This window comes from Cervus elaphus, chromosome 28 (genome assembly GCF_910594005.1).
Source record: "Cervus elaphus chromosome 28, mCerEla1.1, whole genome shotgun sequence".
Lineage (NCBI taxonomy): Eukaryota > Metazoa > Chordata > Mammalia > Artiodactyla > Cervidae > Cervus > Cervus elaphus.
Genome location: NC_057842.1, coordinates 18,992,179 through 19,010,774, shown reverse-complemented (window position 1 = coordinate 19,010,774; position 18,596 = coordinate 18,992,179). Strand labels below are relative to the sequence as shown.

The following is an 18,596-nucleotide window of genomic DNA, read 5'->3' as shown; positions in this document are numbered from 1 at the left end:
CTAAACACAAATAGAAAAAGGGAACTGAAATTTATGCCTCAGATAATAAAATGTGAGTATAAGTGGAATTAACAGCAGCTGAGCACTTATAACACCACTAAGAGTAAACCATCTTTTGTTTTTGCAGCTGGTTCCATATTTGCGATCCAATCTTACGGGTTTTAAGCAACTTGAGATACTTAACTTCAGAAATGGGAGCGTGATCGTGAATAGCAAAGTGAGATTTGCTAAATCAGTGCCGTATAACCTCACCAACGCTGTGCGAGGTGTTCTGGAGGATTTTCGTTCCACAGCAGCCCAACAACTTGATCTGGAAATAGATAGCTACTCTCTCGACGTTGAACCAGGTAAAAGAGTCCAACCCAGAAAATCGCGGGAGTGTTTTGGTTTTGGTTGTTTGTTTAAGCATGCAGCTCAAGTTCGAGGCCACAAAAATCAACTTATAATGGCATTCAGCAAAATAATCTTTCAGAAGCTATGAATCAATATAGTAGAAAGGTAGGGTCCCAAGACATGCAAGTTAAGGTTTTCCTTCATTAAAAAGCAAAGAGCGAGCATACTTCTTGCTTCACAATCTGGGCGCTTTAGTTTCCTCACAGAACAAAACTTTTGCTATGCCTAGGAGTTGTTTCTTTTTTTAATGTAACCCACACCTAAGCTAATTTACATCCTTCCAGAAGTCAAAAGCACTTTATCAGTCAACAGCAACCACCTAAGAAAACTTCCAGGCCTGGTTAACCATGGTCATCACCTCTTCATAGCATAATTCAGGATGAAACTGAGACATTGTCCCAAGCAAAGAAAAATAATAATTAGACCAAAATTCCAACTCAGAAAAAACCTGTTTCACCATCACCCAAGAGGAAAATCATGTCCCTTTCTCTTTGTATACCCTAGATCAGCTTCCACATGTGCAGGTTAAAACAAAGTAGAGTTAGATGTCGGGGCGGGGGGCGGGGGGTGGGGGGGGTGGGTGGAATTAAAGATACAGGGGCTTAGCCTGAAGCTACATAATAGAAAGCAAACATTTGTTCTGATAATAAAGCACAGTGTACCAGTGTAAGAAGCTATGCCCAAATTGGGAACTGTTTCCACCATTAGCTTCAAAATTCTGTTTTCTAACCAACTGGAGGAAGTTTTTTAATTCCCCAGAGCGCAAGGGGGCAAGGCTCCAAATCTACTGGCAAAGCGACCTTCAAGCCAGGTTCAAAACAAAGCTTCCTAATTGGCCATGAATTAGTGAAGTGGATCTGTAACATCCTCCCTGGATTTCCCCAGACTAACAACCAAGGCAGAGAAAGGCCTTGGGCAAAATGCAAACAAAAAGCCTCTGTTGGGAGACACTTATCTTTGACGGAGCAGAACTTTGAGCAACTTGAAGAAAATTGCCTCCTACCTTAGTAAACAGGATTATTAAAAAGACAGAGAGCCCTGAAGGTGCTGAGCCCTGGAGCACTTACCTTTGAACACAAGCAGCTAAGCAAACCCTTTTGGACCTCCTAGGAAATCAAAGACCTCCTAAATGCTAGTAAGATACTGCCTCTTCCCCTGAAAACTTCCAGGGGGTTCCTGCCAGTTGAAATCACAAGACCAATTTTTTCCAGTCAATTAAAAACGGGAACATGTATAGGGAGAACTTAGCATAAGAGAGGCAAGGACCCAATCCTCCCCCTTCCTTCCTCCCCTGCAGAGCTGACAGACAACAGAGAGACCCATCCAACAATAGAATATCAAGCGAGGAGCCCAATCGAGGCAGGGGAAAACTGGGTGCCTCTTAGAAAGAGGGCAGGAAGCTGGTAATGCGTTTGCCAGTGATGCACAGGAGACCCTGGTGATGCTGGAAGGAAGCATTGCAGAAAGTCATGACTTTGTAAGACCATGGTCCTGAATCTGTATGCTGATGATGTTGAAAACTCAAGTCTTTGTGCAAGGGTGCCGAATCAAATCTCGGCGACAGAACTTTGGCAAAATAGAAAAGAATAATGTTACTACAAAGGGGGTCGCAGCAGTCGCATGCCTCTCAAAACTGTGCCCCAGCCCAGGGTTGGGGGCGGGATTTGGTGAGGCATTTTATAGCAATTGTTCAAGGGCAGGGCTGCTGACAAGGACTGGGTTGTACCCGGCCTACATTCCTTTATTCTGGCTTCAAGAGAGAGGGATCGGGTGGAGAGGGAGGTGGGAGGGGGGAACAGGATGGGGAACATATGTAAATCCATGGCTGATTCATGTCAATGTATGACAAAAACCACTACAATATTGTAAAGTAATTAGCCTCCAACTAATAAAAATAAATGGAGGGGGAAAAAAAAAGAAAAAGAGATCCCCTGATAAGCTTTTGGGGTTTCTTTAATCTGACCTCAGGTGCTCTCTAGATGAGCTTCTTGAGGTCATCCTACTCTGATCCTCTCTGGAAGGAAGAATGCTAACATCTTCCATTTATTTCAGATTTTAGTTTTGAAAAGAGCTCAGATACTTTTCTGTGTATCCCTTGAGGCAGAACCAGGACCCTGCCCCAAGGCTACACTACTGTTTCCTGACTGCTCCTCCCTCATCTCAGCACCCTCTGCCTCCCCTGATTAGGACTATTTAAACCTGCCCTTTAAAACTCAGGGAAGGTCATGCTGGCTGGAGTCTGTTCCTTACAAACAAGAAACAGGGGACACAGAAATGCTTCCACACCCAGGAGCTCCACGGTGTCCTGCTTGGTTTCACTCCATCTCCACAACTGGAAACGTGGAGATAGTAACAGTTTTGAGGGTCAATCAAAATCATATTTACAATACTTAGCCTAACATTTGACACACCATAGTTGACTAACAAATGTTAGTGGTTAATATGATAGCATCGTCATTAGTAAATGGACTAATAATTTGTGAGATGAACAGGGTACCAGTGTGAAAAATGAAAAGTACCATGACAAGGTATTTGTGTGGAGGGTCAACTGAAATTATTTCACTAATTTCTCATGACCAGTTCTGCTGTGTAGCCTTTCCTCTAAGAAGCCAAGAGCAAGAGAGATGAGACAGTGCGAAGATGGGTTTCAGTCCCTGCATGCTTGCTAAGTCACTGTAGTCATGTGCGATTCTTTGGCAACCCTCTGATTGCATGGAATTCTCCAGGCAAGAATACTGGAGTAGGTTGCCATGCCCTCCTCCAGGGGATCTTCCTGCCCCAGGCATTGAACCCGCATCTCTTATGTCTTCTGCCTTGGCCGGCAGGTTCTTTACTGCTAGTGCCATCTGGTCCTTACTGAAGCCAAATTTATACTGATTCCTTTAATGGTAGAACAATAGGGGAAGCTAGAGAGCATCGGGCAGCCTGGGACATTACCCTACTCTACATCTGGCTAGACCGTTGGAAAATTCAGAAGCTCTGAATTTTTGATACATGGGAGACTCATAGAATAATCGAATGAATGGACAGATGGATAGATGGACAAGGTCTGCCAAGAATGACTACTGTGAGCCAGTCCGGGCATAAACAATGCCTACACCAGCAGTTTGGAGGACAGCAGATTTAGAAAGCCAAAAATTATTTTATAAAAGTTAAAAATGAATAACAAAGAACTTTATGAACTACATAAATTAAAGTGGGTAAATCCAGTATTCAGAAGGGATCCTATTTATAGTGAGAAGCCACAGTACCGCCTACCCCCAGAAATACTCCTCCCACTCGACAGGGAGCTGGACATGGTGGGAGGAGGCCAGGCTTCCTCCTGCCTCACAGGTTTAGTCATTTCACAGAAAGCAGAGGGAAGTGTCACCCATGTAACCAGCAGCTGGCTGAGACTGATTAGACCTTGACCATCTTCTACACACGTGTAATCCAAGACAATCGCCGTTCATTCACCACAGTTACAAGCTGTGAACATGTGAAAGTTCCTGCCCAAAAGGACGTGCCCAATGGCCAAGGATGGTCACCTTACAACAATGCTGGGATCAAAGCTATTCCTTTTTCCTTCAAAGACTTTCTAATGAGCACTTTCTGATATGCTTTATTTTGTGGTTCATTCACCCAGTCTTATCTGACTCTTTGTGACCCCATGAACTGCAGCACGCCAGGCCTCCCTGTCCTTCACCATCTCCCAGAGTCTGTTCAAACTCACGTCTATTGAGTCAATGATGCCATCCAGCGATCTCATCCTCTGTCATCCCCTTCTCCTCCCGCCTTCAATCTTTCCCAGCATCAGGGTCTTTTCCAAGGAGTCAGTACTTCAAATCAGGTGGCCAAAGGATTGGAGTTTCAACTTCAGCATCAGTCCTTCCAGTGAATATTCAGGACTGATTTTCTTTAGGATGGACTGGTTGGATCTCCTTGCAGTCCAAGGGACTCTCAAGAGTCTTCTCCAACACCACAGTTCAAAAGCATTAATTCTTCAGTGCTCAGTTTTCTTTATAGTCCACCTCTCCCATCCATACATGACTACTGGAAAAACCATATCTTTGAGTAGAGAGGCCTTTGTTGGCAAAGTAATGTCTGTGCTTTTTAATATGCTATCTAGGTTTGTTATAGCTTTTCTTCCAAGGAGCCAGCATCTTTTAATTTCATGGCTTCAGTCACCATCTGCAGTGATTTTGAAGCCCAACAAAATAAAGTCTGTCACTATTTTCATTTTTTTCCCATTTATTTGCCATGAAGTGATGGAACTGGATGCCATGATCTTTGTGTTTTGAACGTTGAGTTTTAAGCCAGCTCTGATATGTTACTCTTAGTTGAAAATTTCTGTGAGTTTGGGAATTGCCGGAGAGTGATCCCACAAAGAGGAAAGTACTTAATTTTCCTTTAAATCCTGTTTCATTGAAACCTGAGGCCTGAATACTGCAGAGAGAATATAGGAATAGAGAAGAATGTGGAGAATTCTGGTCCCCTTGGCTGGTCCTGAGCAATGAAGAGGCCTGTGGTGGTTGGTGGTGTGAAAGCTAGGCATTTACAGCTTCCATGAAGAGAACCAGTATTGTTAAAGAAACAATTACCAGTGACACTCATTAAAGATGCAAAGGGAAACTTTATCCCAGGGGTACCATCTTGATGGGTGTAGGGAGTCTCACAGTGGACGAGATTAGACCCAGCTCTGAGCACAGGATGGGCAGGTGGGAATTAGTAGCCAAAGAGCAGAGTGGGTCAGTGGATGGAAAATTACTAAGAAGGAACATCAAGGGTAAGAAGAGATTCTGGCTAAAATGACCTAAAAGAATTCTTGCTGAAGGCAAAGCAGGGTGATCAGACATCACCTGGGAGGGAGCAGAGAATGAGGACCCTGACGATCAGATATGGAAGATGCAAGGTTCTGGCCAAACCATCTTAGCATCATTCCTCTTAAAACTGGACAAGAAAGAGACAAACACAGAAGTCCAAGAGTCAAGGTCAAGTTTGGAAATTTCAGGGGAGCCCGAGTTAGGATCTGGTCAAGGAGAAAATCTTTGTCAGCACCAGAGCTGGAGAGGCAGGACACCAGCCACAGGAGTTTGGGTGGCAGAGGCACAAGGAATTGGAGGGTGGTGGCTGCCGAGGAGAGGGAAGTGGCCCGCAGAGAGAGAGTGGTGCTCGGGGCCCAGCCAGACACAGGCTCACAAACACCCCCACCTCATTCTCACACTATTCACAGCCATTCCAATCCAGGCAGAGATGGCACCAAATTCGAAACACTCACAACCATCGCTTCTGCACAGTTCAGTTCAGTTCAGTCACTCAGTCGTGTCTGACACTTTGCGACCCCATGAGCTGCAGCACACCAGGCCTCCCTGTCCATTATCAACTCCTGGAGCTCACTCAAACTCATGTCCATCGAGTCGGTGATGCCATCCAACTGTCTCATCCTCTGTCGTCCCCTTCACCTCCTGCCTTCAATCTTTCCCATCATCAGGGTCTTTTCAAATGAGTCAGCTCTTCGCATCAGGTGGCCAAAGTATTGCAGTTTCAGCTTCAAAATCAGTCCTTCCAATGAACACCCAGGATTGATCTCCTTTAGGATGGACTGGTTGGATCTCCTTGCTGTCCAAGGGACTCTCAAGAGTCTTTTCCAACACCACAAGATGGACAGGTCATGGTGGAAAGGTTTGACAGAATATGGTCCACTGAAGAAGGGAATGGCAAACCACTTCAGTATTCTTGCCTTGAGAACCTCATGAACAGTATGAAAAATGCTTCCGCACAGAGTTCATTAATTTCATACTTCTATGAATTTGTTCATTTTACAAAACTTCTTGAACTTGAAATGTAAAATGTTGTTCTTAAAACAAAAAGAACACCTGCATACTTATTGTACAGTAAAGTGTTTATAGCATCAGTTCTCCTATACAATTTTAGTTTGGAGAAATATGCACAAAATTAGTCTTTTGATTATAGAAGAAATGGGTGTCTGGGTTTTAAAACAAGTTAAGGGAAAATATGCACATGATTTTCAATAGTTTTCTTCCTATTTCTTTTTTTTTTTAATCTAGAAGATGACAGGTATTTTGCTCCCAGTTTTTCAGCATGACTGGCTGATCCAGATATTCTGCTTGTGGTGGTGTATCTGAGTGTAAGCTGTCAAGGTGATTGACAGGGAAGCTGATTAAAATGTCTTCCTCGTAGACTAAACCAGTGCAACCACCTGATCGTGCTGCCTCTCAGCTCCCTGGACCCCGAGTGAAGATAATTACTTCAGCTTCCTAGAGAACAAGGACTCAGATTCCAATTGACACAGCCTCTGGCTCTATAGCCGGTATGGTCTTTTCTGGTGTCTAAGGCTTGGCTGATTCTTGGCAGTGCCCATCCCCCAGCACATAGTAAGGGAGATCACAGATCAAGACACTGCTAATCAAAATCCCAAGTAATATCTAAAAGTCATTTTAGCCAATAGAAGAAGCCTCCCTGATTCAGGCTTGATCATGCAAGTATTTCCTTGAGCTTATTGATGAAAACTCTCCTTGAAAGAGAATTAAAAGGGGAAATCTTGAGGGAGATAAAGGACAGCTCCTGGAAATACCAAACATCAGGAATATATACCTAGCTTTGTCTCTGGGAAAGAATCTCAACTCTTTCCTTGGAAAATGGAGAAGGTATCCTACCATTTTAAAGTTTTTCCAACCAGGATGGCCAAATATAGCAAAACTGAGTTACTGAATGTCTTGCCCTTCTGCCCTTTTCTCACTGTTTTCTTGGGAGAAACATGCAATTAGAACTAGGGCTACAAAATACTGGACGGTCTCGTGCCAGTGTTACCCAGCCTGGGAGCTGCTGGCTTTATTACCCATGCCTCCCACAGCCCTTATCAAAGAATAGCCTCCATGTGTGAAAAACATACCAGTCAATCAGGTAGATAGTGGTTGTAGTTGCTAAGTCGTGTCTGACTCTTGCAGTCCTGTGGATTTTAGCCCATCAGGCTCCTCTGTCCATGGAATTCCCCAGGCAAGAATACTGGAGTGGGTTGCCATATCCCACTCCAGCAGATCTTCCCGATGCAGGAATGAACTCACGTCTCCTGTGTTGCAGACAGATTCTTTACCACTGAACATTAGATGACAAATACAGTTTAAAGAGGATATGGAAATGGATTTTATTTAAACAGAGGAAAAAAGCAAATGATGAACTCTAAACACAAAACAGAAAATACAATCACTGTATCATATCCATTCTCTATACAATAACTTCTGGCTTTATAGAGGTGTAAAACGCCATAATCAATAGTAAATGGTAAATCAGTCCAAGTTACTATCTTTTAGGAGTCAGCAAAATGTTTCTTAAAATGTCAGATAGTTAATATTTTAGGCTTTGCAAGTCAATAAAGCAGAAGTAGATGTTTTTCTTGAATTCTCCTGCTTTTTCTATGATCCAAAAGATATTGGCAATTTCATCTCTGGATCCTATCTTTTCTAAATCCAGGTTGAACATCTGGAAGATCTCAGTTCACTTACTGTTGAAACCTCACTTGGAGAATTTTGAGCATTACTTTGCTAGCATGTGAGATGAGTGCAATTGTGCAGTAGTTGGAACATTCTTTGGTATTGCCTTTCTTTGGGATTGGAATGAAAACTGACCTCTTCCAGTCCTGCGGCCACTGTTGAGTTTTCTAAATTTGCTGGCATATTGAGGGCAGCACTTTCACAGCATCATTTTTAGGATTTGAAATAGCTCAACTGGAATTCCATCACCTCCACTAGCTTTGTTTGTAGTGATGGCCCACTTGACTTCACATTCCAGGATGTGTGGCTCTAGGTGAGTGATCACACCATCGTGGTTATCTGGGTTGTGAAGATCTTTTTTGTATAGTTCTTCTGTCTACTTCTGCTTTATTGACTATTCCAAAGCCTTTGACTGTGTGGATCACAACAAACTGTGGAAACTTTTTAAAGACATGGAATACCAGACCATCTGGTACGGTCAAATCTGAATGTAGGTCAAGAAGCAATAGTTAGAACCAGATATGGAACAACACACTGGTTCCAAACTGGGAATGGAGTACAACAAGGCTGTATATTGTCACCATGCTTATTTACCTTATATGCAGCGAACATCATGAGAGACGCTGGGCTAGAGGAAGCACAAGCTGGAATCAGGATTGCAGGGAGAAATATCAATAACCTCAGAAGTAGGGTAAGGGAGTCAGAGAAGGCGAGGTTTGAAAAAAGAACAAGACCAGCACTTTACGGGAACAGATCACCTTTAATGAGGCGAGAAGGGGCAGCAGTCAGATTAGTGAGCTGCTGCACTAACCCAAGAAAAGAGTATACAAAGGCATGTATGTGGAAATCTACTGTCTTAAGGGGGCCTGTTCTTCTCCAAGGTTGTTCAGATTAGTTACCTCTTAAATGGCTGGGGCAAGGAATTCCGCAGATCCGCCAGAGGCTGGGACCAGCTGGGAGCTGAGCATAATCAACCTTAAAGTCCATTTTTTTCTTTGGGTGAGAGAGTTCTTTGTTTTGCATAGAATGGTGGGGAGGACCCAGAGGGGAGTTTTAACTCCAGGCTGTTTTGAGCCTTGCAACTTTTCTTCATCAGATATGCAGATGACACCACCCTTATGGCAGAAAGTGAAGAGAAACTAAAGAGCCTCTTGATGAAAGTGAAAGAGGAGAGTGAAAAATTTGGCTTAAAATTCAACATTTGAAAAACTAAGATCATGGCATCTGGTCCCATCACTGCATGGCAAATAGATAGAGAAACAATGGGAACAGTGACAGACTTTATTTTCCTTGGCTCCAAAATCACTGCACCTGGTGACTACACCATGAAATTAAAGACGCTTGCTCCTTGGAAGAAAAGCTATGACCAACCTAGACAGCATACTAAAAAGCAGACACATTACTTTGCCAACAAAGGTCCATCTAGTCAAAGCTATGGTTTTTCCAGTAGTCATGTATGGATGTAAGAGTTGGACCATAAAGAAAGCTGAGCGTCAAAGAATTGATACTTTTGAACTGTGGTGTTGAAGAAAACTCTTGAGAGTCCCTTGGACTGCAAGGAGATCCAACCAGTCCATCCTAAAGGAAATCAGTCCTGAATATTCATTGGAAGGACTGATGCTAAAGCTGAAGCTCCAATAGTTTGGCCACCTGATGTGAAGAACTGACTCCTTAGAAAAGACCCTGATCCTGGGAAAGATTGAAGGCAGGAAGAGAAGGGGATGACAGGATGAGATGGTTGAATGGCATCACTGACTCGATGGACATGAGTTTGAGCAAGCTCTGAGAGTTGGTGATGGACAGGGAGGCCTGGCGTGCTGCAGTCCATGGGGTTGCAAAGTGTCGGACATGACTGAGTGACTGAACTGAACTTTGTGAGTCAAAAAGAAAACTTGAGGATATTATGTAAGTGCTTATATAACCATCTGAAAACAAAATTTCCTCCCAGTCAGTAGCTGTAAAAACGCAGGCAGCTGCTGGGTGGCCCACAGTCATCCCTGTTTGCCAGGTGGCTTGTGTGCTCTAGTGTGCCGTGGAACCTCATGCCATCACGGTCTCTCCTTATTTTCAAATGCTGGTGAGTTTTCTTAAACCACGGAAGGTTTCCCAGACTCTCTAGCCCTTCTCCTTGCTGTTACAGAAAAGTTAGACAAGTAAATGATGATGCATTCATGATGTGGGTTCATTCATACCTTCAGGAAGCACTCAGGCACAGTCTATCTTGAGCTACACACTATTCTGGGCATCAGACCCATCTCTGTCCCAGGTATTAAATGCCTGACAAGAGATAGAAGCATGCCAGAGCCTTTCTAAATACCATAATCAGGACATGAACAGAAATGTTAGGACGCACACTTGAGGTGAAGGACTGTCACCACAGGCTTCCTTAGACAGAGAGGCATAGGGAGCCGGCCCTGTAGAATGGTGATGGGCCCAGGCAAGGGAGGGTGAGGATGATGTCAAAAACGTGGCCTCTGTGCCGGGAGCTGAACTGAATCTCAGAGACAGTTATGGCTAAAGTAGAAAAGAAGAGCTTTGCTGCTCTGTCAGGCAAAGGAGGACACAGGAGGTTAATGCCTTCAAAACTGTGTGTCCCAAGCTGGGGGGATTTGGTGACCAGTGTTATATCAGTTGTTCAAGGGTGGGGTTGCTGATAAGGATCAGGGTGTGTGCGGGGCCTGCACTGCTTTAATCTGGCCTCAGGTGGTCTCCTGAGGAGCTTCTGTGGCTCTTGAGGTTTTTCAAACTATGTACGATCTACTCTCCGGAATAAAGAATGCTTGTCAAGTAGCTGGGCTTCCCTGGTGGCTGAGCAGTAAAGAACCTGCCTGCAATATGGGAACCACAGGAGATGCATGTTGCAGGAGATGCATTCTTCCTGGGTCAGGAAGAACCCCTTGAGGAGGCAGGGCAACCAACTGCAGAATTCTTGCCTGGAGACTCCCATGGACAGAGGAGCCTAGCAGGCTGCAGTCCATGGGCTCGCAAAGAGCTGGACCTGACTAAAGCGACTAAGCACGCATGCACACACGTCAAGTGGTTAACATCTTCCATTTGTTGGGAGTGGGAGGAGGAGTTAGTTCTGATAAAAGCTCAAAGATACTGTTCTGTGTATCCCTTGAGGAGGAACCAGGACCCTGCCCCAAGGCTGCTCCTCCCTTGTTTCTGCATCCCCTCCCTTCCCTGATTAGCAACTGTTCCAATCTGCTATTTCAAATCCTAAAAGATGATGCTGTGAAAGTGCTACACTCAATATGCCAGCAAACTTGGAAAACTCAGCAGTGGCCACAGGACTGGAAAAGGTCAGTTTTCATTCCAATCCCAAAGAAAGACAATGCCAAAGAATGTTCCAACTACCACACAATTGCACTCTCATCTCACATGCTAGCAAAGTAATGCTCAAAATTCAAAGGGCATGAACCATGAACTTTCAGATGTTCAAGCTGGATTGAAAAAAGGCAGAGGAACTAGAGATCAAATTGCCACTATCTGTTGGATCATTGAGAAAGCAAGAGAGTTCGAGAAAAACATCTACTTCTGCTTAATTGACTATGCCAAAGCCTTTGACTGTGTGGATCATAACAAACTGTGGAAAATTCTTAAAGGAATGGGAATACCAGACCACCTGACCTGCCTCCTGAGAAATCTGTATGCAGGTTGAGAAGCAACAGTTAGAATGAGACATGAACAACAGACTGGTTCCAAATTGGGAAAGGAGTATGGCAAGGCTGTATATTGTCACCCTGCTTATTTAACTTCTATGCAGAGTACATCATGCGAAATGGAGGGCTATATGAAGCACAAGCTGGAATCACGATTGCCAAGAGAAATATCAATAACCTCAGATATGCAGATGACACCACCCTGCTAGCAGAAATCCAAGAAGAACTAAAGAGCCTCTTGATGAAAGTGAAAGACGAGAGTAAAAAAAGTTGGCTTAGAACTCAAAATTCAGAAAACTAAGATCATGGCATCAGTCTCATCACTTCATGGCAAATAGATGGGGAAACAATGGAAACAGTAATAGAATTTATTTTGGGGGCTCCAAAATCACTGCAGATGGTGACTGCAGCCAGGAAATTAAAAGATGCTGGCTCCTTGGAAGAAAAGCTATGACCAACCTAGACAGCATATTAAAAAGCAGACACATTACTTTGCCAGCAAAGGTCCATCTAGTCAATGCTATGGTTTTTCCAGTAGTCATATATGGATGTGAGAGTTGAACCATAAAGAAAGCTGAGCACCAAAGAACAGTGTTTTTGAACTATGGTGTTGGAGAAGACTCTTGAGAGTCCCTTGGACTGCAAGGAGATCCAACCAGTCCATCCTAGAGGAAATCAGCCCTGAATATTCATTGGAAGGACTAATGCTGAAGCTGAAACTCCAATACTTTGGCCACCTGATGCAAAGAACTGACTCATTTGAAAAGACCCTGATCCTGGGAAAGATTGAAGGCGGGAGGAGAAGGGGACGACAGAGGATGAGATGGTTGGATGGCATCACCGACTTGATGGACATGAGTTTTAGCAATCTCCAAAAGCTGGTGATGGACAGGGAAGCCTGGTGTGCTGCAGTCCATGGGGTTGCAGAGTTGGACACGACTGATGGACTGAACTGAACTGATTGAATCTGCCCTTTGGAGTTCAGGCAAGGTCATGGAGACTAGACTCTGTTTCCAATAAAAAAGAAACAGGGAACACAGAGAGGCTTCCATGTCCAGGAACCCCACAGTGTCCAGCTCAGTTTCCGGGTGGGGCTCCTCTAGAAAGGGCAGGAGGAAAATAAAGAGATTCCTAGGAGTGGCAGGGTACTTCTCCCACTGTGAAAGCAGCTTTGGATACAAAGTAAAGATGCTCAGCATAGAAGGAAGGGGAGGCAAGGATGAGGCAGTGTTACCCCAAACACAAGATTTCCCTCTTGGTGGGTGTCTAGCTAAATAACACAACCCAGCCAAAGAGCAGGAGAAGGAAGGATGTATTACTTGCAGCAAGGAGAACCCCATGGATCCTTCCCAAAGCAGTGTCTCCCCAACAGCAAAATTGGGGAAGTTTTAAGCTAAAGGTACGTGCATATTCATGAGGGACTTGAGAAGAGAAGAATTAAGGATAAAACTCGGGCAAAGGTTAACAGAGTCAGAACTTTAGTTGATGGAAGTCACCAGGGTCAGAAAAGGTCAACATCATCTTCCCTCAGGTTCCAGGTGACCTGGAGGTTGAACCTTCAGGCTAATCTTTACCACTGAAACAGAACTGGGAGTCTGTTATGATAACATAACAACGATATGTTATCTTTCCTATAGGTTTGTAACTTTATAACTATTATGTTATCTTTCTTATTTCTCTTGTTGTTTGTTTATGCCTTCTTTTGTTCCCTTAAGATTAATTACTGAAAACCATTCAAGGGCAAACATTGTAGCCTGGCTTAGATCACAAAGTAGCTTAGGCCAAAGTGGCTTCTCTTATGTCAATAAAGCCATGCCTGGTTCTATCTCCCGGGAACCCCATCCTATCTGCTTACAGCAGCTCAGTTAAAGTCAGGTTGTCTAACAACCCCTGTTCAATCTATTTGCATCTTCTCTGGGGCCCATTTTTCTGTTCTTTCTTCCTTTTTCCAGCCCCCATGATTTATGGATTTTTAAAGTTAACCTTTTAAAAAAATGTGTGAAAGTCTTCAAGCTAAGTGCTTAAAGCCTTCCCAAGACTATAAAGTAAAAACACATAGAGTTTGTCATTGATAAAATGCTGAAAGTTTAGAAAATACTTGTTAAACATCTATAAATAGTTACAAGGGACACAGAAAGTAACTCATTTTTAAAAGATGAAGGGCAAAATTAATAAAATGCCTTAAAGATAGAAAAATATTCCAGAAAACATTTTTGGGGAAACCAGTTTTATAGAAATGGATATTAGGTGAATTGACCTCTAACCTATGAAGCAGGCGTCTGGAGGCCTGGGTGAGGACATTATTGAAAGGATGCATTTGGTGAGTGAAGAGCAGATGAAGTTCCTTTAAGCTGACCGGTCATAGGTCGTTAGAGTCCTCTGCAAAAGCAATCTAGTGGGGTAGCAGGAGCAGAGGCCACATATCTGTAAGATTGCAATGATATAGAAAATGAGAAAGTCAACATGCCCTGTCCACCTCCTGTCTTACAACTTGGAGCAAGGCTCCAACCCTCCCACAGATACTGGAAGGTAGCAGGTGCTATCTTCCTTGATGATTACATTTCAAAGGGGTGGCTCCCAGGTCCTGCAGAAAGTCAGGAGTCCAAATTCTGGCAAGAAGCTTTAAAGAGATTTCCATCTCAAACAGACAGAGGAAGAATTTGCAAGGTTTCTGAAGTCTTACTCTTGATGCCAAAAATTTGGCCTCCGTGTGCTGGTGCCAAATGAAATCTGAGAGACAAGAGTTTCATGTGAGGCAGAAAAGGATTGCTTTCTTGCTTTGCCAGGCAAAGGGGGACACAGTGGATTCATGCCCCTCAAAACCGTGTGTACCAGCCTGGTGGGATTTGGTAAGGAGTTTTATAGCAGTGGTTCAAGTATGGATTTGCTGATAAGACTAGGGTGTGTGCAGGGCACCACTCCTTTCTCAGGTGGCCTTCCCTGAAATGAAGAAAGCTAATATCTTCTATTTATTTGGGGTTTTAGTTCTATTGTTGCTGTTCAGTCACTCAGTCGTGACCAACTCTTTGCACCCCCATGGACTGCAGCACGCCAGGCTTCCCTGTCCATCACCAACTCCCAGAGCTTGCTCAAACTCATGCCCGTTGAGTTCTATAAAGATCTCAAAAGATAGTGTTCTGTGTATCCCTTGAGGCGGAACCAGGACCCTGCCTGAAGGCTACACTATTGATTCTTGGCAGCTCCTCCCAAGACAGTCAGTATCCCTTCCCTTCCACGATTAGCAACTGTTCGAATCTGCCCTTGGAAACTCAGGGAAGGTCATGGAGGCTGGAGTCTGTTCCCTACAAGAAATGGGGGACACAGAAAAGTTTCTGTGGCCAGGAGCCCCACAGGGTCCTTCTCGGTTTCACACTAAGGAAAGACAGGTCAAGGAAAGAAGCCTGCGTAAAGATGTGTTGAGCTTAACAGTCCCAGACAGCTTAACAGTGAGAGGATGTAGCATTTCTTTTCTGTGCCCTAATTTTAATGTATTTATAGGCAATGCCCAGACAGACCAATTATTTAGGTGCATTTGCAAAATTTGAAATAAAACCCAATCAGGTCTTTTTCTTTTCTTTTGGCCTAATGTCAGGGTGGAAAGTGGATTGGGGTAGCAGTTCTGGGAGGGGGGAATATTCTTCCTTTACTACTTGGGGACTAAAGAGAAGAAAGAGAGGTTTTGAAAACCCTCTGGAGATTTCCAGGTGAGTCTCATTCCACATTCAGATCACCACCAGGACGCGGGGCTCCATCCTCTAAAGGAGGGTCAGCAGTGGTTAGGGCAGAGAGCATCTCAGAGGTGCAGGCAGGTAGGAGAAGCCACACACTGTTGGTACGGCGTGCGGTTTGCCTTTCACCTTTTGAAACTCCCTGAATAAATGAATCTGTGATATAAAAAGTATAAACCAATGTTAGAACCATCTGATTCATCAACTGAGAAGCTGAATAAATCATGGCTTGCTCAGTATTCTGGTGGCATCCCCGGCCACTAGGGTCGTCTTTCATTTAAGCTGCTATGAAAATTCTTCAGAAGCATGTAGGGCTTTTATGCCAGTTAGCTGTGCAGGTTGAAGATTTCAAAAATGCAAAACTCCATATAACTTATTCTAACTTCTCTTCTTGAATTCCTAAAAATCTTCCTTAAAAACAGGCAGACCTCAAGGCTGGTAAGTGGTAAACATTGAAATTAATTACAGTCTGGCATACAAGACGCTTCCAGCCAGAATGTGGGTCAGCGCTCATTTTCTCTGGAAAGTGCATAATTTGTAAGACTCACACTTAGTCACCAGCTCTGCGAAGGTGGTAGTTGTCACTCATAAAAATGGTAATTGCTGTTAATTAACACTATTTTTTAAACTTAATAAATAACTACACAAAGTTATTTCCCCCCATTCCATAGTTGAAGAAACTGTGTTTCCTAAAAGTATAAGTAACGTGTTTTACTTTTACACAGTCACCAAGGGCTGGAACTGAATTCAAAGGCAGTTTTGTGTACCTCCCCCAACTCTACCTACTGCCTCTTTGTGAAAAGGAATCTTATTAAGCCTCCTCATACTGGTATACTGGAGTAGGAAATGGCAACCCACTCCAGCATTCTTGCCTGGGAAATCCCATGGACGGAGGAGCCTAACCGGCTACAGTCCATGGGGTCGCAAAGAGTCAGATTATGCCTTAGCAACTAAATAACCACAACCACTGGCCGTATGCCAAGTGTTTAACCTGCTTAGAAAAAGTGACAACACACTTCAGTCTAATGAAACCTAAACGAACTATTAGGTTCTACATTTCACCAAGTGAAATTTCCTACAATATTTTGTCATATTCTAGCATACAAAAATTATATTTATTTATTTATTCTCAGAAACAAAAGTCCTGAACTTCCCTTTCTACATTCTGTTGTCTCTGCTGGAACTGTCCCTTCCCAGCTGGGGCAGCCTCAGGGACTCTCCCCCAGGAGGCTCTCCCCAGCCTCCCCCATCTCTGTCTCTGGCTGTGTCTCCTGGTGTGACGCTGTGTCTCCTGTGTCCCCTGTGCTGCCATCGCAGGGGTTTTTCTGTTAACACCTGCTTCCACTAGGGAACTACAATGCCTACTGGACTACCAGACAGCTTTTGCCCACTCCAGAGTTTTGACCTGTGCCCTCAACCCACCCCCAACAACCCCATGGAGCTTCCTTAAGAAGCTTGCAGGGCCCCTCATCTAACTCTTAATGCAAACGAGGGGGCCACCTCCCATCCTGCTGTCAGGGTCCCCATCTATCCTGGGACACTCAGGCCCTAAGATCCATGCACCCAGAACCCCTCGGTTTGGCAAATATAAAAAATGACTGAGAGCAGAGATCATTCTTCAACCTCTCATCTAGGTTAAGCTACATGTGTTTGCCTTGGAAGTGTTCCTGAAAGCCTACTATAAACAGGTTGTGGTGGTTGTTCTTGAGAATGGTAGAAAATTGAATTGAAACCCAAGCTTCTTATCGCATGCCCCTTCAAGCCAGGAAAAAGTCCCATGAGTGATTGACTCAATTCCACAAACTTGGAGTGTATGCTCCAACAACCACATGCATGGTCTTGTGTATCACTGAATAATTATTCTTAATCCTACCCTTCAGCAATAAGTCATAAGCAAAACATTTTTTGCCAATAATAAAATAATAATAAAATGATAAATATGAACTTAAATGTAGCTGGTTTTTTTTTAAGTTCTTTTAGTCACTGACCTGAATAACAATTCTGGAGCCTGGCTACATCTCCTGCTGCCTTTGTTCCCATAGGACACTTCAAATGGGAGATTTATTATATTTGAGCTGGAGGAATATTAGTGATCACCTGCTTTAAATACCTCCTTTTATAGAGGGAAGAAATGGGACTCAAAGATGCTAACCCACATTCCAAGGCCACAGACAATTGCTAGGAGCCAGTTCTCGCCAGGATGCTTGGGCGTTGACAGCAAGGATGAGCAGGTTAACTCCACAGCACGCGAAGCCAAGCCCACAAAGTCCTCAGGATTTAGGAAAATAAGCCAGATGCACATGTGTGGAAGGTGAAGCGTCTGCATTATATCTCAGATGCACCCCAGAAGGGCGCCATAGTTATTCAAATGACTAAGCACTCAGCACCAAGCACTGAATCTGAATCGAGACTCACGCCTTAAGAAGGAGCAGTCAGAAGACCAGGCTGCCTAATGATTCCCTGGGCTCCAGACCCTTTGCTTCATGCATGTTAATTTTAAACATTAAATTAATTAATATTTAAATTATATATCCTATGTGCAGTGGTATAGAGACACATATAATCCAGGCTGCATTATATTAATTTTTTTCTTTTGATTTCAAAGAATTTAAACCATGTTCTTAAGTTCATAAAAGTATGGTGGTCAAAACTGTGTGTCCAGTGCCCCTCAGATTATACAGATGGGGATGTGTGAGTCTGTCATCCTCTGATGCCCCAAGCAAAGGAATGACACCTCTCCTCCCCCACCAACAAAACCGGGACTGCCAAGCCTCCGTGATTTGGGATGAAGCGGCCCCTGCTTTCCGCTCCTTTCAGACTTGGTCTCAGCCTCCTGGGAACTCCAGAGCCCTGGCTCTGCCTCTCTGAAACAGGAAAAGATGAGCCAGGAGTTTGCAATATATCCTCCAGCCAGCCAGGCCAGATCTGCTGCAGTGATCAAAGTCCTAATGGCTCTATCACTGGTCCTCTGGAGCTGCTCCTCCCACTGCCTGATTCCTGACGGACCTCGCCTCCCTCCACCAGTGCGCTCAGCACTGCAGTTTTTCAGTTCAGTTCAGTCGCTCAGTCGTGTCCAGCTCTATGCGACCCCATAGACTGCAGCACGCCAGGCCTCCCTGTCCATCACCAACTCCCGGAGTTTACTCAAACCCATGTCCATTGAGTTGGTGATGCCATCCAACCATCTCATCCTCTGTCGTCCCCTTCTCCTCCTGCATTCAATCTTTCCCAGCATCAGGGTCTTTTCCAAGGAGTCAGTTCGCATGAGGTGGCCAAAGGATTGGAGTTTCAGCTTCAGCATCAGTCCTTCCAAAGAACACCCA

At 44.1% G+C, this 18,596-nt stretch overlaps 1 protein-coding gene across 1 annotated transcript in view; it reads left to right on the top strand.

Annotated features, from left to right (window-relative positions):
- IMPG1 (interphotoreceptor matrix proteoglycan 1) overlaps positions 1-18,596 on the top strand; it is a 147,948-nt gene that overhangs the window by 116,686 nt on the left and 12,666 nt on the right. Inside the window, 1 exon segment of the mRNA XM_043890205.1 lies at positions 128-347. Within this exon segment, the coding sequence (XP_043746140.1) occupies positions 128-347 (220 nt within the window).